Genomic DNA, 18,014 nt, shown 5'->3' with positions numbered 1-18,014 from the left:
TATGGGATTTTTGGTTTTTAAATTTCACCAGACTGTGAAGGCTTTTGTTTTGAAATTATTTCCGGGAGTTGTGTTTTTTTAAATCAGTTTTATCCAACATTTTGACAGTATTTGAAACTAGAAATTAAAAAAACTAATTGTTTTAATGTTTTTATATTTTAATAATGATTTTATATTATAGTTGGAATAAAAAATAATACCTAAACTTCAAACTAGAAAGTAAACAGTACATAGTTTTAACATTCACTTTACAAAAACAGCCATAGTATCATATATTACAATATAAATTATGTTGTCTTTTGGCGCTAGCTTTTCCCTTAGGGATGTCCAAATAACCAGTGGTGGGAAGTAACTAACTTTACTCAATTACTGTACTTAATTGGTTGAGTATTTCCATTTAATGCAACTCTTTACCTCTACTTCGCTATAATTTGTCTAATAAGCCACACCTTTACAACTTCAGCAGTAAATTATATTAATATTAATGTATTATATGTATATAATTTTGAGGGACCATCTTTTGTTCTTCAATTCAAATATAAATGGTGTACTTTAACTCCACCACATTTATTAAATATCTTTAGTTATTTTTCCGATTTTGATTAATAATTTGAATAATAATCACCACTTAAAAAAGACTGTAATTACACAAGGAGTCAAATTCACAAGCTACCCTGCAGCATTAAAATAATTAAAACTAGCTCAAACTTTGCCTGCTTTATTAACACTTTAATGCATCAATAATGTTAATCAAAATATATCATATATATTAGTTTGAAATGGACCAATCTGCATAAGGAGTACTTTTACTTTTGGTACTCCAAGTATATTTTGATCAAAATACTTTTGTACTTTTACTTAAGTAGCATTTTGATTGCAGGACTTTTACTTGTAAAAGAGTATTCCTACGCTTTGGTAGTTCTACTTTTACCAAAGTACAAGATCTGAGTACTTCTTCCACTGACAACTGCCTGGTATTTGTTGATGCCTTTGTATTTAAAAAAACATGACCTGAGGCAGTGGATTTGTCCTCCCTGCAGTGCTCCATCCCGCCTGTAGGGGGCGGGCCTCTCTTGCTCTGGACATTACCACGTACGGCGGCGGTGAGGGTGTGGACGTCCCGTAGCATTCAACCCAGAAACATAACGCTGCTAATAACTACTAACCGCGTTACACCGCAACAGGCGAACATACCCGGTAAGTTTGTCTCATTGGAGGCATATTTCATTTCTATTTGCTCTCTTTAAACCACCAACTTACATCGTTGTGTGTTTATCTCAGTCAAATCAGCGTGAATTGAGAGAAAGGGAGACAGTCCGAGGCGTATAGATAGTTTGTTAGCTTGTTAGCCTGTGTCTCATTTAGTTAACCAGAGGATGCTATCTAATGCGTGGAGCTTATACACTCACTTTTGGTTTAGTCGGATGTAATAAAACCACATTGTGTTCCTGACAGGAGCTGAAAGCATAACCAGCTTGTTTAATGAGCTATTCCTCTCTGTTAGCTAGTAGCAGAGCAGCTAGTCACACTGCTCGGTGGGGTGAAGTCATTACTCTGACACCAGATTGTTGCTATTTCTGTGTTAACTTATATGAACAAATCACAAAGTCAACCTAAAAGGTGTGTTAAATTGCACTGACATATAAAGTGTTGGCATCCGCCTTACCTTTTTTAAGTTTGAGTGATGGGCTTATTCAAACATTAAGTTAGAAATGTATGTCTTTCTTCATATTAATTGTACATGGGCAATTGTGATCCCAGTACTGTGCTAGTGTCATGCCAACTTTTTAAACCCTTTACAATCTGGTGTCTTCAGTAATGTCTTGAAATTAGGCTATGCTTTATATTTAGCAAGCATATCATGTTTTATCATGGTTCAGGATGTGTGGAATATAAGGAAGTGTATCATTCACACCCTCTACAACATCTACCTTGTTTATTAAAAATGCCTGTTGAAATGTAAGAAAGATGACATACTCACATAGCTTGTTTTTTTCCTCAATGTTCCAAAACTAATTTGCAACATGAGACAGAGAAAAGCAGTAAATCATCAGAAATAAGGAAACTGTTACCAGTTGATGTTTTCTATTTTTGTGTGATAAATGTCTTGAACAACTAAGTGATTATTGAAACCAGTTAAAGATAGATTTTCTGTCAATCAACTAATTGATCAACCACAATACCTTGTCAGTGCTAATAAAAGTATTAAAAAGTACAATATTTAGTATGACAGTGGATACAAATATGTATTCACCATGGTGTACCAGGTTCTTTTCACACTAACAAAACAGTGTTCTGAGTCACTTTGCTGTAAACTGCACACCCAGCCAGTATTTAGGGCGGATAAGATTACTCAACACTAGGTTTCTAAGTTGCTGCTATCTTATTTTTTAAGTTTGTACAACAGTACATACCACATAGCCTTTATCATCTGGAATCAAACGGGTTTAATATGCGTTATCAGAGCAACTTCCTTGTTTGTGTCCCCCTTCTCAGGGTTGCTGGAGTGCCATTGAGCTTCTTGTGTCCCTCAGTCTCCCAGATGAGGGACTGATGCTGCCCAGGCACCTGCTGAACCCCCCGGGTCGCCTCTCATCTGTCCCAGCTCCTTTCTGCATCTACTCCCACGGGTGCTGCTTAAGAAGAGGAGAATACACTAACTAAAATGGATGATATCTTCACGCAGTGCCGGGAAGGCAATGCGGTTGCAGTTCGATTATGGTTGGACAATACAGAGAACGACCTCAATCAAGGGTGAGCCAAAGTTTATTTAGTTACACCGTAGTGTCGTTTCTTACTTTGAATGTTTCATTTTAAGCCTACATTTCTGGTGCAGGCTGAGAGCCCGCCTTTTCAGTCCCTAGCGAGATAGTGGCCTTTGGTTGAACTCATTTCCTTTTGGGCACATGTTTATGTCCAGAGTAATTCAGAAACGTGATGTTGGACAGGAAGCCTGCTGTCATGGTAGAGATAGTCACGCTTTCATTTGAATTGAGACCCTTGGAGGAATTAAAATAAAGAGTAAACATACCCTCACACAGATCTGCAGGCTTCTGTAAGATGTGACATGTTTGTTATACAAAATATCTGTCTGATAGTAACAGATCATCAGTCAGTCCTTCTGTATCCTCAGCTGACTCTGTAAAGAAACACTTGGCAGAGCTTGCCAGTTGTTTTTCATGTTTAGGGCTGTAAAGATTAAAGAAGTATTCATACATTTTTATAATACAAAATAGATACATGCAAGAAGTCAGCCCTTGCAAGATACCAAATAGCCCTTTTTGGAGCACTTTAGTCCAATTTTTATTTATTGATACAGATATTAAGGAATATTTGTTCGCCTTTTGAATGTCTGTATTGACATTGTGTGCTCGGTTTCCCCTTTCCTTTCATTCAATTTTCCCACTGTTTAGACGGTATGATTGCATCAAGCCAGTGTGTATCCATGCATTCCCAACATGTGACTCGTCCATTAGCTGATTGCATGTCAAGTTCCCTTTTCCGGTTGATATATCTCCCCCAGTGGGTGAAACACATTTATTCTTGCCATTTAATTTCCCTACAGAACTTCTACTCATTCCCTTGTTATATTTCAGTAAACCCCTTGTATCTCAGCCTATCAGATATCACTGTGATATTTGCTGTGCTCCTTGATGATGGTGTGTTTACGCTGATGTAACTCCCTGACAGAGAGTAGTAGTGGAATGCTGAATCTCCTTACAAGGAATAACACACAGGCCTCGAGGGAACCTTCTACCACCTACCAAAACTGAGGGAGAGGGGGAGGAGATTATTGTAGTAGGGCCGGGCTCGAAGAGTTATGTGTGACGAGACAGAGGATCATTGTGAGTGTGCGTGGGGGGCAAATAGTGAATTTTTCAAAACAGAAATGCAGAGTAAGTCATAGCAGAGGACATCACGTTCCCCTCCTCCACTTATGTTTCTGTTATTCTTCTCCCAGTAGTATTAGATAACTCCGCTCATTTCCGCTCGCCATTTCCTCCCAAGTTCACAAGAGATAATTGCAAAGTTTCTCCTAAATGTTTACAATGTAGTTATTCTCTCTTCTGGTCTTCTCTGAATATATTTCAACCTCAATTTTGAGTAATGTTGGTACAAAATATAGTAATGTTAGTATATGATATAGTTTTGCGTTACATGGAGGGTAACCCATGGTTTAAAATTGAATACATTTGTAAAGCTGAAACCCTAAGGCTAGGGCTGCAATTGACCATGAATCATTTTGCCTTTTAAATGTTAGATAATAGTCGATTTTGCTTTCCTAGTCCAAGACGATGTTTTCAGGTTCCCTTCTTTTGTCCGAACATTGAGCCCTACCCTGTAGATATTCAGTTTGCTGTCGCATAAACAAGAGTGCAGCAAATCCCTATAATTTGAAGTTTAGATTCAGAGAATGCATAACATTTTGTTTGCACAACATGGACTTAACGCTCGATGCATTTCAAAATAGTTGCTTGATTTATAAATGTGTTGAATAACTGAATATTGATATGCACATTTTCCAAAACATTATAAATAGTTTTAATATATGTTCCAGCCTTTCAAATGTGCAGACTTGCTGTTTCTCCTCGTCTTACAGTATAATACATTGAATACAGTATCCTCAAGTTTTTTAAGACTTTTGGTCAGACAGTAATGCACACCTGAATTTACGATGCTTAACATTTGAACAAATGAAAAATTGGTTTGCATTTGAATAAATACTGAAAATAATTTCCTGTTGCTGCACCATTTGAATAATAATAATAGTCTGCGCCCAACGTCTATTCCTGAGTGCCCCGTTTGTGTTGCGTTTAATCTCCGGAGAGGACTGGGGTCAATGCTCTTGTGATTTCTTTGGCTTACAAGTGTATAATTATGGCTTTGATGGTTATCTGTATTTAGCCTCTGTTTACATTTGCATCCAAAATAAGCCCTGCCCATGTGTGAATAATAGTTAGAGCAAAGGACTTTCCATTTCACTCATGTCTTTGGACCGTAGGACAGCACTTATTTTTTATCGAGTTTACCATGCAGGCTCCTTTTCTGGGAAAGAGGTAGATTTAGAGTGTGAATGCAGATTGAATCTATACTCTTTGGTGGGAGCAGCAGTATGTTGCCCTGCAGTGAGAACTACTGCAAGCCGACAGTTCAGAGAGGCTTGTTGGAGCAGGTAGTCATGTTCTCAGAAGAATCAGTGTTAGCACTTTGTGAAAAAAACAAACAGATTATCAGATATGCTTTCCACGCTCTGCTAATCTCTCCCATTTATTTCTACAGTCCTTATAGAAGAATTGACTAAACTTAAATCTGTCATTATTCATAACGGGTTTATGTTAACATCTGTAGTCTGGAGCTATAGCAAAAGAAAAAGCAACATTATCAGATATAATTATTAAATTGAATTATCATAACAAAAACAAGTGTTTATCTGAGAATAATATATTGGCCACACATTAATATGTGTATGGATGTGCTAATAACACTTCTGGCCCTGATCAGCCTTTTCTTATTGGGTATCTGTGAATATCGAGTCCAATGCCATACTTTTATTTATTAAAGTGGACCTATCATGCTATATTTGAATAATATATTGTAGGGCCATACCTATATAAAACATGTCTGAATGGATCATGCATTTTAGCCATGCCTGATTTCGCTCTATTTGCTATATTCCAGCAAGGGCTGATTCTGTGGCAAATAGAGTGGCGAAGTCCCTCCCCTTCCGGTGGAGCTCCATGGGACCTTATTTCGGAAAAATTATGTATTGAAGTCAATGGAGAGAGAAAGATTATCTTTCGATCCCGTTTGAATTGTGCCACGAATTACCCATATGATGTTTGTCAATTTAAAAGATAATTTTGCAAGTCAAAAAAAAAAAAAAAAGTGTCGTAAAACTGTGAAGTAACACATTTGTTTGTGTGAAACGCTCAATAAACTACATCTCTGGTCTCACAGAACAACACACGTCACCAAGATGGCCGTCACTACTGTCTTGTCAACAAAACGATTGACTACCCTCACTATCACCACAATGAAACGCGTCCTGAAGAAAGTCATGCAAAGCTGCCTGCCTGCCTTCCTTTGATTCTCTCTGAACTGCCTGGTCTTTGTAATGTTTAATGTCAACCATTTGTGCAGATAGCATGAAGTAGAGAAGATCGCTAGCGTTAGCATTTCTCCCCGGGCTTAAATTGTGTATTATAGAATGATCACACCGGTGTGACAGTACTCTTCAAAGGGTTCACGAAATATGACTACTACTCTTACTGTTTAACATGTTGGGTTACTTAATGTTACTTCATGTTAAGGCTAATACAAATGACAAGGCTGTAATGCTAACTAACGTGCTAGCTACTAGCTAGCTTGATCGATCCAGACACTCCTGGTCCTTTCATCAGACGGGAAGCGAAAGAACGAGCAAGACCCATTGCTGGTATGATAACAACCTGGTACTAAGCACACAGGCATCTTGTTAAAGTTATCTTATCTTAGCCAGCGCCATATAGATAGATTATATCTATATGGCGCTGAGCGTCATGTTACCATGCTGTTACCATGCCACGGCAACCTCTCATTCCCCTGATAGGTGGAGCGTTGCCCATATAGGCGGAGTGTCACCGCCCACTATTCCGGGCTGACGTCGGGTCGGATGGAATCTGTATCCGCTCGTTGTAGACCTGTTTTTAAAAGATTTGGGTATGGAGGAAAAGAGAGGGTTGTATTTTCTGACACTTGGTGAGTTCCCTGGAACACCGGGGACACATATTCATGTATAAAAGACGTACAAAAGTGCATTTTGCATGATAGGTCCACTTTAAATAATGAGTTTTTACTACATCTGGCACGCTGAAACAACAGCTGGTGTGCTACTTAATCTGACAAACCTTATTTTTCTTAAATTCCTCAATACAGGATCCCTTAGACATTATCTTTGTCTAAGGCAAAGGAAAGCAATGAAACACTAGCAACAAGATCAGATTTTGCAGGATTTTATATAGATCATAAAATGTTTCATAGATTTTTCCAGAGGTGACAGAATAAATAATAGAAGGCCTGTGATATTTTATTTCTCTGAAGTAAAATTATTGTTTTCTTTTTAGTTGTCAGATGTTGGTGTGAATTTAGTTTACCCTCCCTCAGGCGTGCTATGGAGCGGGGGGGAAGTCTGGGCAGAGACAAACAGGGTGCAGACAGGGGCTCTTCCTCTGGATCTCTGTCTGCCAAACTGAGCACTGTTGGCAGGTGGAAGTGCCTGAAATAAATGACCACAGCTAGTGTGGAGGGGGAGAGCAGGAGGAAAGCCTGGCACTCCAGAGCCTCAGGGGTGTGGGGATGAAGCTAGCTTAGAGGGAAAATCCTATATCCTATAAAAAGGGTCTCCGAATGAAAATACACACAGGAAACCAGAGGCCTCAGATGATGTGTTGGAAGTACATTTGCAGCACTTGAATGTGGATTGGGGCACTTGTATTGTTAGTCATTAGCGGATAAAGAAATTATGCAATATTTTTATCATTTGCAAAAAACATTGTCATTCAAGGTTCAAGGCTTTTCTTGGTCATACGTACATAGCTACAGTGTAGTTATGACGATGAAAATCTTAGGTCACAGGCTCCTCCAACAGTGCAACACAATAAAACGGAAAAAGATAGTGCAAGTAAATACAAAAGAAAAATAGTAAAAAAGTGAAATAGTGAAAAATAGTACAAATGTGAAAAATGGTTACATAATTTCTCAAAATATAAAGACACAGGCATAAAAAAATGCTGATGTTTTAGGCACATCATACCTTTTTATAACTTTTTATTATTATTTTATGTATTAATGTGCAATTGATTGATTGGTCTATACATCAGATGGTGAATGAATATCAGCATAAGTTCCCCAAGAGTCCAAGGTGATATCAAATGTGTTATTTGGTCCAACCACCACACCAACACTATCGGATATAACATACTTAGTTAACAATGACATCAAATAGTAAGCCATTGAATCCTCAATTCAAAGGAGCTGAAACCAGACAACTTCTGGAGGCTGGGATTGATACAAGATTGTTTATATCACGTTGTGGTTGTCATACAGATGAGCAGGATGGTACATTTGTTTATGTGTTGACATCATAACTTTACGTCCTTTCTTAAAGAGTGTTCAGCTCAACACAGAACTCTAATAAAATGAGAGAAGTGAGGCTCTGGGGAGTGTTCCTCTCATAAACTTACACTAATTACGTTTTGGGGATTTGGCCTTTTTGTCTGAGAGGAAATTGCTCGGAGAGCAAATTGGATGTGACTGCAGCAGGTCACCCAGATGCACAGACAGATGTGTGTTGTGGGACTGAGGGTCTCTGTGGGGCTCTTGATGCTGCTTTGAGCAGAGCTTTGCAGGAAGTGTGAATACAAGCCAGTGAATTGATGGCGGGGGCAAAGGGTTCAGATTCCTGCAAATTCATAATACTCCCTTAGTTCTCAGATCACATTATTATGCTATACGCCTAGTCATCATTTCAGAGTAGATGCATAACTTTATTTTTAGGGTTTATGCTGTGTAGCACAAACAATAGAGCCCATATGGAAACGGAGGGTGTATGGAAAGTGGAATATGTCATCATTGCAGTTCAGTTTCAGTGACACTGAGATAGAGAGGATGGATCTGAATGAGAGAATAGAGAAGTTGGATAAGGGAGTGTCCACAGGAAGTCAGAGTAAAAGGACACAATCGCACACAGCAGCCAGAGTGTGCAGCGCTGCTGAAGGAGGTCTTACTGGGCCTGCAGCAAATATTCAACCTACTGTTTTTATCTTATTCACTTTTTTTTGTCCGATTGTTTCTCTTTCACTCAGCCCTTATTGTGTTGCTTCCAGTGTCCCTGAGGCAAAGAGGACTGATGGTTTATGTGCTGTTTCAGTCTGAGTTGCATCAACTTCCTTTTTCTGAGGAGGATACCAAATGAAAACAAAGTCCTCATTTTGTGATCTCAAAGCTGAGAGTCCCTCTAAAATTAATGCAAAACAACATAATGCTGTAGTTTTAGATATAAACTGGCAACTGATAGTATCTAAGGAACATCTAGCTTACTATTAACCTGTTAAGCCCCAAAGCCCCCCTCGGCGGGTCTTTTTTTTTTTCCCAAATAAAAAAAAAAAAGAAAAAGGTTTTTTTTAAATTTTTTATACATTTTTTTTATTTAAATGTTTTTTCTTTGGATGGAATGAATACCTATGGTGATAATTCAATGTAATACATAATTTTTATAGTCTGGTACCTGAAAAAGGTCAAATGGCACTGATGGAACCAGATGTACCCAAATGTGCCGAAAGCTTATTCCGCCTGGAACTTTTTGTTGCTAAACCTCTCTAAAAAAGTCAAATTTAACTTGTTTTGCCTCAATCTTGATACAGGGTACTTATTATATGTTATAGTTTGGATTCCTAAAGCTTTTAGTCTACCATCCCATCATTCAAGGGTGGTTTTCACTATAAGTAATGTTTTTTCTTTAGGCGGAGGTAAGAATTTACCTTTTTTTGCTATGTTCCATCTGAATTTACTCTGACTGAGAAAAATCTATATTGATTCTGACACTTCTACATCCAACTCACAGATGTAACCTTGCTTTGATAAAAGAAATTATTCATATAACCCTTTTAGAAGTGAAGTTGTAGTCATTTGTTTTGGGCATGTCATTTTTGAGCCTGAAACCTGAAAAACAGGCTCGGGGCTTAACAGGTTAATACGGTCTTACACAACAATCCCACAGAATATACCTACTATAACATTTGTGTTGATTTAACTCTATGATGATTTGGTGGCTGTATTGCTGTGTCGTTGACTTGTATGGCGCATAGGATTAAATGCTGAGGAGACCTAATAAAAGTACTTATTGCTGACTCTTGACATACTTAGAAGAACTTCAGGACAGGCGAATAAAGATGAAAAGTCCTTTCTATGTAAAAAGTATTTTTGTCGGTGAAACCTGTGCTGAATATAAATGTTACCCTTCTCTCTGTAGAGATGACCACGGCTTCAGCCCGCTGCACTGGGCTTGCAGGGAGGGCCGCTCCAGCGTGGTGGACATGCTCATCATGAGAGGGGCTCGCATTAACGTCATGAACCGGGGGGACGACACGCCCCTACACCTGGCCTCTAGTCACGGACATCGCGAAATCGTGGGAAAGGTGGGGTTCATGTACACACTGGGGCACGCTCCTTTGGTCATCCTTTAAAATGCTCATATAACTGTTGAAGTTTGCTTCATAAACCCAGGATATTATGAAACCTCAGATGATGTCATCCCATGAGCAATTGCAGATGCAGAGGTCTTGTCTGTTCTTGCAGTTCCACCATAAGAAATGTCAAACTGCAGGGATGAGGGAGATGTAGAAATGTTTCAGTGTTGATGTTTCAGTGGCTGCAACTACAGTTTACTTTTTCCCCTGTCAACAAGTTATTTATTTATAAAGAGAAGAAGTTATCTATAGCTGATTCTGTGGCTAGTCTTGATTCGCCAAGATAAGTTTAAATAGTTTACCATTTAACAGCATTTGTGCACATTAGCTGCAATTTAACCAGCAATATGGTGATCCATTCCCTGATGTTCTGTGTTTGCACAAGCTGCAGGACTCCTTTTAACATGCTCCACATTGGTATACCATGACCTGTTGAAAGGCTTTTTAACCATGCAACATGCAGTGCATTGAACGCAGCTTCCTGCCAGACTTTTGTATTTGAAGACATTCACTTCAGTCTCCAAAAGAATATGAAGAGATATTGTAACGAAGCGTTTTGTATGCCAGAATGTGAAGCCTCTGCTCTGGGGTGTCTGATTTAGATTTGCTGCCACTCAGGTATTGAGTTTAATGTTAGGTATGTCTCAATACCTCTGGCATGTGTCCACAGGCGAGACAAACTTCCAGGATTTTTGTTGCCAGCATTAACACTCATCCCTGTATACAGCCCAAACAAGATCTGACCAGCCTTGTTTTGCTTTTAATCCTTTGTTTCTGCTTCCCTTTCAGCTGATTCAGTGCAAAGCAGACACTAATTCAGCCAATGAGCACGGGAACACACCACTGCATTATGCCTGCTTCTGGGGCCAAGACCAAGTGGCTGAGGTGAGTGTGCCCCCTGGTGGAATTAAATACATTTGATGTTTAATAACTAATAACAAACTATTAAAATGTAGCTAACAACAATTCCTCCTTTCACTTAGGACCTTGTAACTAATGGGGCTCAGGTGAGCATCTGTAACAAATATGGGGAAACGCCCCTGGACAAAGCCAAACCACACCTGCATGAACTCCTCAGAGGTATACTGACCCCTCTTTACCACCTCCCTCATTTCAACAGTTTCAGCTTCCTTTTTGATTGTCTTTGTGTTCAATTTTCTCATTGCACACTATTCCTTTATCAACCAGAAAAAGCTGAGAAAATGGGACAGAACTTGGCTAAGATTCCCTTCAAGGACACGTTCTGGAAAGGCACCACCAGAACTCGACCCCGTGAGTCCACCACACATAAAAACCTGTTCTTTAACTGAAGTTTCCATCAGTCAATATTAGAGATGTCCCGATCCGATCACGTGATCGGGGATCGGAGCCGATCACGTGATCGGGGATCGGAGCCGATCACGTGATTTTCAAAAGATCGGAATCGGGAGAAAAAAATCGGGGATCGGGAATTTATTTTTATTTTTTATAAAATATTTGTATTTTATTTAATGTTACAAAACAAAAATGACCATGTTCACGTCTTAAAGTCATCCTGAGGCCTTAGTTTTGGTTTAAAATTACACAACATCATGTATGTGTTGCTTCTTTTGGGCTTGTTTTCATAGACCTGGTTGCTTATTTCTCTCAAATCTGGCAACAGAGTGGGCGCAGTGTCTAATAGTAGCAGTAAGCTAACAAGAGGCTACGTTCAGCTGGTGCCTCGGGAGTCGGGACAGAGAAAATGTCAGGAGTTTGGAAGTATTATAAAATTGAAAGCGAAGGCAGTGTAACAGCCAGATGCAATGTTTGCAAGGCGGAGGTTCCGCGTGGTGGAAAGAACAGAGCTACGTTCAACACGACCAATCTAATACAAACACCAACAACAACACGACGAGTACACAGCGGCCACTCAGGTAACGGCACTGAAACAACCGACACTTTCAGAGACTTTTAAAAGGAAAGAGAAACTGCCCCAGAACAGTGAAAAGGCCAAAAAAATAACAGCCAAGATAGCTGAATTCATCGCGTTGGATGACCAGCCGTTATCTGTTACCTTTTTTTTCTCTTAATGCATTGCATAAAGATCGGATCGGGAAAAATCGGTATCGGCAGATTGTCAAAATCAAATGATCGGAATCGGATCGGGAGCAAAAAAAGGTGATCGGGACATCCCTAGTCAATATACATGTGGTGTTTGAAATGTCCACTGCTTTTTGTCTGTATTGTGCTGTTTCACATTTCACATCGATTATGTGTTTTTAGGCAATGGCACCCTGAACAAACAAGCAGGCATTGACTACAAACAGCTCTCTCTCCTGGCTAAAGTGAACGAGAACCAGTCTGGAGAGGTACTTCTGATCTTATTATTTTACTATTCTGAATTGTTATGCCAAGGTACAAGCATTCATTTCACCTTTTCTTTATTTAATTCTTGTCTGTAGCTGTGGCAGGGACGCTGGCAAGGAAATGAGATTGTTGTTAAAGTGCTTAAAGTTCGTGACTGGACCACAAGAAAAAGCAGAGACTTCAACGAGGAATATCCAAAACTCAGGTTATTATCTAATCCTGAATTTTGTGCAGACTATATGTTGTGGCCACTCATTTGTCTGTTTTCATTGTGTTGATCTGACCGTTATGTCTTATTTCATTTTGGAGGGCTTGCATCTCACACAAGACGTCTGTTTATGTCAAATCCTCTGGGTTTCTTTCTGTCTGTCTGTCTGTCCCTCCCTCTTGGGCTCCATCCCAGGATATTTTCCCACCCGAATGTCCTTCCTATGTTGGGAGCATGTCAGTCTCCTCCCGCCCCTCACCCCATCATCATCACACACTGGATGCCTTATGGCTCCCTCTACAACGTGCTGCATGAAGGCACCAGTGAGTATTCCTGCTCTGGTCACAATACCTGTACTTGGTTTTTGTGATTTATTGAGCATTTGTCATTGTGTCACCATCACTTTGGTACAGTAGTAATTACATATTGCTGAGTTGTTAAAGTAAGGGTGGCTAATATCTGTTATGAATTGTCCCTCACTGTGCTGTCAGACTTTGTGGTGGACCAGACACAGGCGGTGAAGTTTGGACTGGACATTGCTTGTGGAATGGCCTTCTTGCACACACTCGAACCCATGATCCCTCGCCACTATCTCAACAGCAAAAGTGTTATGGTAAGAAGAAGTGGTGGTTTTTTTTTTGGATCATAAATGTATAAACTGCCCTTTCAAAGAACAATTGTGTTCCCAAAAAACCCCCTCATAATTCTGTTTCTCTTCAAAGTGACATCTCTGTGTTCTTGTTTCCACAGATAGATGAAGACATGACAGCCAGGATCAGCATGGCAGATGTCAAGTTCTCCTTCCAGTGTCCTGGCAGGATGTACTTGCCTGCATGGGTAGCCCCCGAGGGTAGGCATCACTCATACAGCACAGATCCAGAGTGGCAGCTGAAGACACAAGGGTGTATGATGGATGCAGGATACTCTAGACTCTCAGAACTAAATGTAATATACAGCAGATTTCCCCCCAAGATACGGGGAAATCCAAGAGACATGAACTGATCACAGTACGTGAAAATAACCAGGGATCCACAGAAAAGGTTTTATGTTCACAAAACAGTGCATGGAGCATGATGGCGCTTCCTGCATGAGATATAGGAGACTTGTTACCATAGCAACACCTACATACAGACTAGGTATAGTGGGTAGTGATCCGTGAAATTGAGAGTGCGAGAGTGATGGTATTGATAAGACACAAATGTACATTTTTGGCTGATATGAAGACTTTCTGTAGGCCTTATCTTCAGCATGAATGTCTTTGTAACAGTTATACAGATTGCAACAATATATTATTCCAACAAAATTGTTCCGATAGAAACATTTTTTGTTATCACCTACTGGGATGAAAACATAGTTTTACAGGAAAAGGAGCTTGAGATTCAATGTTGATCAAAGATACTGAAGTCTGTCAGTCACTTGTATTGCTGCGCCACCAACATAATATTTCTTTTTTATAGTCGATGGCATTTAAAAATAATCTTAATTTTAATTTGGTAAGCCTACAGGACCAACTCGTGTGGTTATTTGCCACTTCTTAGATCACCTCCTCAGTAACCAAGATATACTGTATATAGGTTACTGAAGAATATACAAATTGTAAAGCCATTTCTCTGTAACGCTTTATGATGAACAAAATATAATGGGTTCTTCCGTTCACCGTGCTACACCCTTCCACCAAGTATAATGAATATCACGCAAGGAGATTTCCCTGCTGACAAACAAACAGAGCCAAACGCATAGCCTCCTTAGCTCATAATAACGGCAGTATCACAAGTACTCTTTTTCAGATGTTAGCATTTTAAACCTACAAAATGTTAAACCAGTTGTGTTTTCACTTTCCAGTAGAATTTCTGCATTTCAACCCAATATTAACAAACCTGTGTTCACCTGAATCGAAGTGTAGAGAAAGGCAGCTCCTGTTGTGTAGTTCAGTGTGTTTGCCTGATGTTCATTCTTTGCCCTTTTGTGATACCCAGCCCTGCAGAAGAAGCCAGAAGAGATCAACCGTCGGTCATCAGACATGTGGAGCTTTGCCATCCTGCTGTGGGAGCTGGTGACCAGAGAAGTGCCGTACGCTGACCTCTCCAACATGGAGATTGGCATGAAGGTTAGCAGATCTTTCTCTAACTCATTATATTACCAGCTGAGTAGAATAACTCATAGCTTTAATGTCATTAGGAATATATTTCCTGCTTAACCAAACATTTTGTCTGTTTTACTATCAGGTTGCCTTGGAGGGTTTGAGGCCCACTATCCCCCCCGGCATTTCGCCCCACATTTGCAAGCTCATGAAGATATGCATGAACGAGGACCCAGCAAAGAGGCCCAAATTTGACATGATTGTGCCAATTCTGGAGAAAATGCAGGACAAGTGAAACTCCTCCTCTGCCCTCCTGTACTGAACCGTTGCATTAGAGGATATCTTGTCCCAAATGTCCCTCTGATATATTGGTGTGGTGCTTGCCAGTATTGCCTTAAACTCTCACTTTCTGCTGCATTCAACACCACTGTAGCTTCTGCTTCTGAGATGAATTCAGCAGCAGTCACGTCTTGTACGCCTTTGTTCTTTCCTTTTTTTTTTCAATGTGATATCAAGTTTTTATTATTACTGTCTTCATCTTTGTCACTGATTTGCTGTCTTCACAGGAGCTTTGTGTTGACTGTTCATCCCCTAACTGTAATCATGTGACTGAGTTATATCCTCTTATAGACTGAATAACCTGTGGAGGTCAGCATGACAGACTGCAGCACTCCTTCAGTGGATTTAAGGCCTTGTTTTTCTTACCTGGAGTGGGCTTGCCTTGTAAGGAAACTGCTCCTCTATAATGTTGGCCCCTAATAAATCAGATAACATATTAACTCAAAGCTTGTCTTGTGGGAAAAAGTAGTTGTGTTGGCTACAAACTGTATGCAACTGGGCAAGCATGACACAGGTCTGAAACCAAGCATTTAAACAATATATCAGATTATAAAAAATGTTTATGAAAGAGCAATGCCTGTGAAAGTACTTAGCAGTGATACCTCTCAGCTTGGCTGCGTTGTGATGTGTTTAAGCCTGACCGTAAACTGCTGACAGTGATGTAAAACTGCCCATAGAAACTTTATTTTCATGCAGGAAAAATGGCAATTTTGGGCAGATTACTTTTATATGGATTGCAAGATTGCTAATGTTCTTGTTGATTGCTATCATGTAATGTAATTAACTAGAAGACTCAAAGGTTATCTACTTTTTCTCATTACACTCCCTTCAAAATATTAACGTTTTTATACGATCAAATACTGTTGGCTGTACTTTTTTCACACCGAGTATAATCTCCTCAAAATGTCTAAAAGTGTTTGTGCTCAACTCACAAGTGTTTTTTTTTCATGCTGAAAGCTGGCTGTGTCGTCCTGTGTTAGGAATGAATTCTGCAACTGAGTTAATTTATTCGTAGATATCAAAGATACAGTATGTTGTGCTTAATGGTTGTGCTTTCGAGCAATTGACTGCCTTTCTTACAAACTTTACGGCTACATCAGAAGCAGCTGCCAACAGAAGGTGACTGGGACAAGGAGCGGGGGTGCTAACATCCTGCAAACCTTCATTTTGTTTTCTCACGTGTTTTTATTGCTTTGGTCCTCTACATTACTTCTGACTTTCTTTCAATCTTGTGGGTTTTTGTCCTACCTGCATCGTCCATGTGCCTACACCAGCTTGCTTATTTGTGCTGAATCACAGGTTGAAGCCAAAATCAAGAATGACTTTCACAAATGTATGTATTTATATATAAGTATATTAAAAAGGAAAAATATGGGCAACTTGATTGTGTGAATTCATATTGTAAATCTGATGATTTTGAGAAGTTTGGCAAAGGTGAACCAACACATGAATAATTATAAAGAACAAAATCACATTTTAAAAATAGAAACACAATATCAGGCCAATGAAATGTAACTGATATTTCCTTCAACCTGGAATAGTGCTTTTCTGATATATTTAAAAAATATGAATAATCACTGATTTACGGCAATACGGGTTAATAACATATCTAATATATTGGTTTATATATATTCGGCCTATTTAAATTACTATTTACATAAGTAACCAGTAACTTAAGATGCCATACAAGTATAGTGGAGTAAAAAGTGCAAGTTTTCCCTCTGAAATGAAACACAGCAAATACATAAACCGTGGCAAAGAAACATAACAAAGGGAAGTTACACAAAGGTTTATTAAAAAATAAGCAAGTTAAAACAGTTATATCAATGTTTATACCATTTAATCAATTTATAATTGCCTACATTTATTTGTGATATTATTTTGCTAAATGTAATGGTAGGCCTATATAAAATGTAGTAGCCTAATGTATTGATGTATTATGATTAGACCCTCCAGAAAAACGCGATTATGCGATCGCATAATTTACCGCATAATCAGCAAAATAGCGCATATTTTTAAAAGGCCGCATATTTCTTAAAAGGTCGCATAATCCCCGCATTTTTCCACACAAAATTGAGGAAAAAAAAAGTTAACGTGAAGTAGTGATGTCATCAGCTCGCGCAGGTAAACAACACCGTAGAGTGAATGTGTGGAACTCACACGAGAGAGAAAAGCAACAAGATCAGCGCCATATAGATTATTATATAGCCTACTATTATACTATTATTATTATATACTATTATAATTATACTATTATACGGCTCTGACCAAGATGAACAAATCGAATCCATCCCATTTGCCTACGAACATTTCTGCTAAAGACCGGGCAAAGCAGTACGCAGATGTCTTGCACGAAAGTGGGGGGAAACTATTCTGCACCCCGTGCAACTGTGTGTTGGAACATACAAGATTGAAGCTGGTCAGATAACGAACGGGTAAATGAAAACAGAATGAGGCGGAGGTGTGTGTGTGTGTGTGTGTGTGTGTGTGTGTATCATAGGAACTCTTTAAAAGGGCTTCCTTTCATTCAGTAGTAGCCTAGTAACAGGGTGTGGGAGAAGAATCACCTTTTTTCCGCCTCCCGCATATTTCGCAACTTTTCGCATATTTCGCAACTTCTCCGCATATTTCGCATAAAAACCCCGCATGTTTAATCGCATAATCAAGGATTTTAGCCCGCATAATCAAGGATTTTAGCCCGCATAATCAAGGATTTTAGCCCGCGTTTTTCTGGAGGGTCTAAAATTATGGCATGTTCTGTTCCTCATGTTTGAGTGGCTAAATCTAATTTTCCCTTCATGCCTATGCAATAATTAGAAAATATAGATATTGC

At 39.2% G+C, this 18,014-nt stretch overlaps 1 protein-coding gene across 2 annotated transcripts; it reads left to right on the top strand.

Annotated features, from left to right (window-relative positions):
* The first annotated feature begins 1,076 nt into the window (after positions 1–1,076).
* LOC117468842 (integrin-linked protein kinase) lies at positions 1,077–16,565 on the top strand. 2 transcript variants are annotated; one of them, XM_034113161.1, is made up of 13 exons: positions 1,077–1,197; positions 2,497–2,754; positions 10,010–10,175; positions 11,016–11,111; positions 11,210–11,306; positions 11,415–11,498; positions 12,471–12,556; positions 12,650–12,759; positions 12,958–13,085; positions 13,254–13,375; positions 13,513–13,612; positions 14,739–14,869; positions 14,988–16,565. In XM_034113161.1, the coding sequence occupies exons 2-13, from the start codon at positions 2,666–2,668 to the stop codon at positions 15,135–15,137; spliced, it is 1,359 nt and encodes a 452-aa protein (XP_033969052.1). In that variant the 5' UTR covers positions 1,077–1,197; positions 2,497–2,665; the 3' UTR covers positions 15,138–16,565. The 2 variants fall into 2 exon arrangements, with proteins under 2 accessions (XP_033969052.1, XP_033969053.1); XM_034113162.1 differs by having other exon boundaries at positions 1,098–1,197; positions 2,535–2,754.
* Positions 16,566–18,014: the final 1,449 nt, after the last annotated feature.

Source organism: Trematomus bernacchii, unplaced genomic scaffold (assembly GCF_902827165.1).
Source record: "Trematomus bernacchii unplaced genomic scaffold, fTreBer1.1, whole genome shotgun sequence".
Classification (NCBI taxonomy): Eukaryota; Metazoa; Chordata; class Actinopteri; order Perciformes; family Nototheniidae; genus Trematomus; species Trematomus bernacchii.
This window is presented reverse-complemented; position numbering and strand designations above follow the sequence as displayed.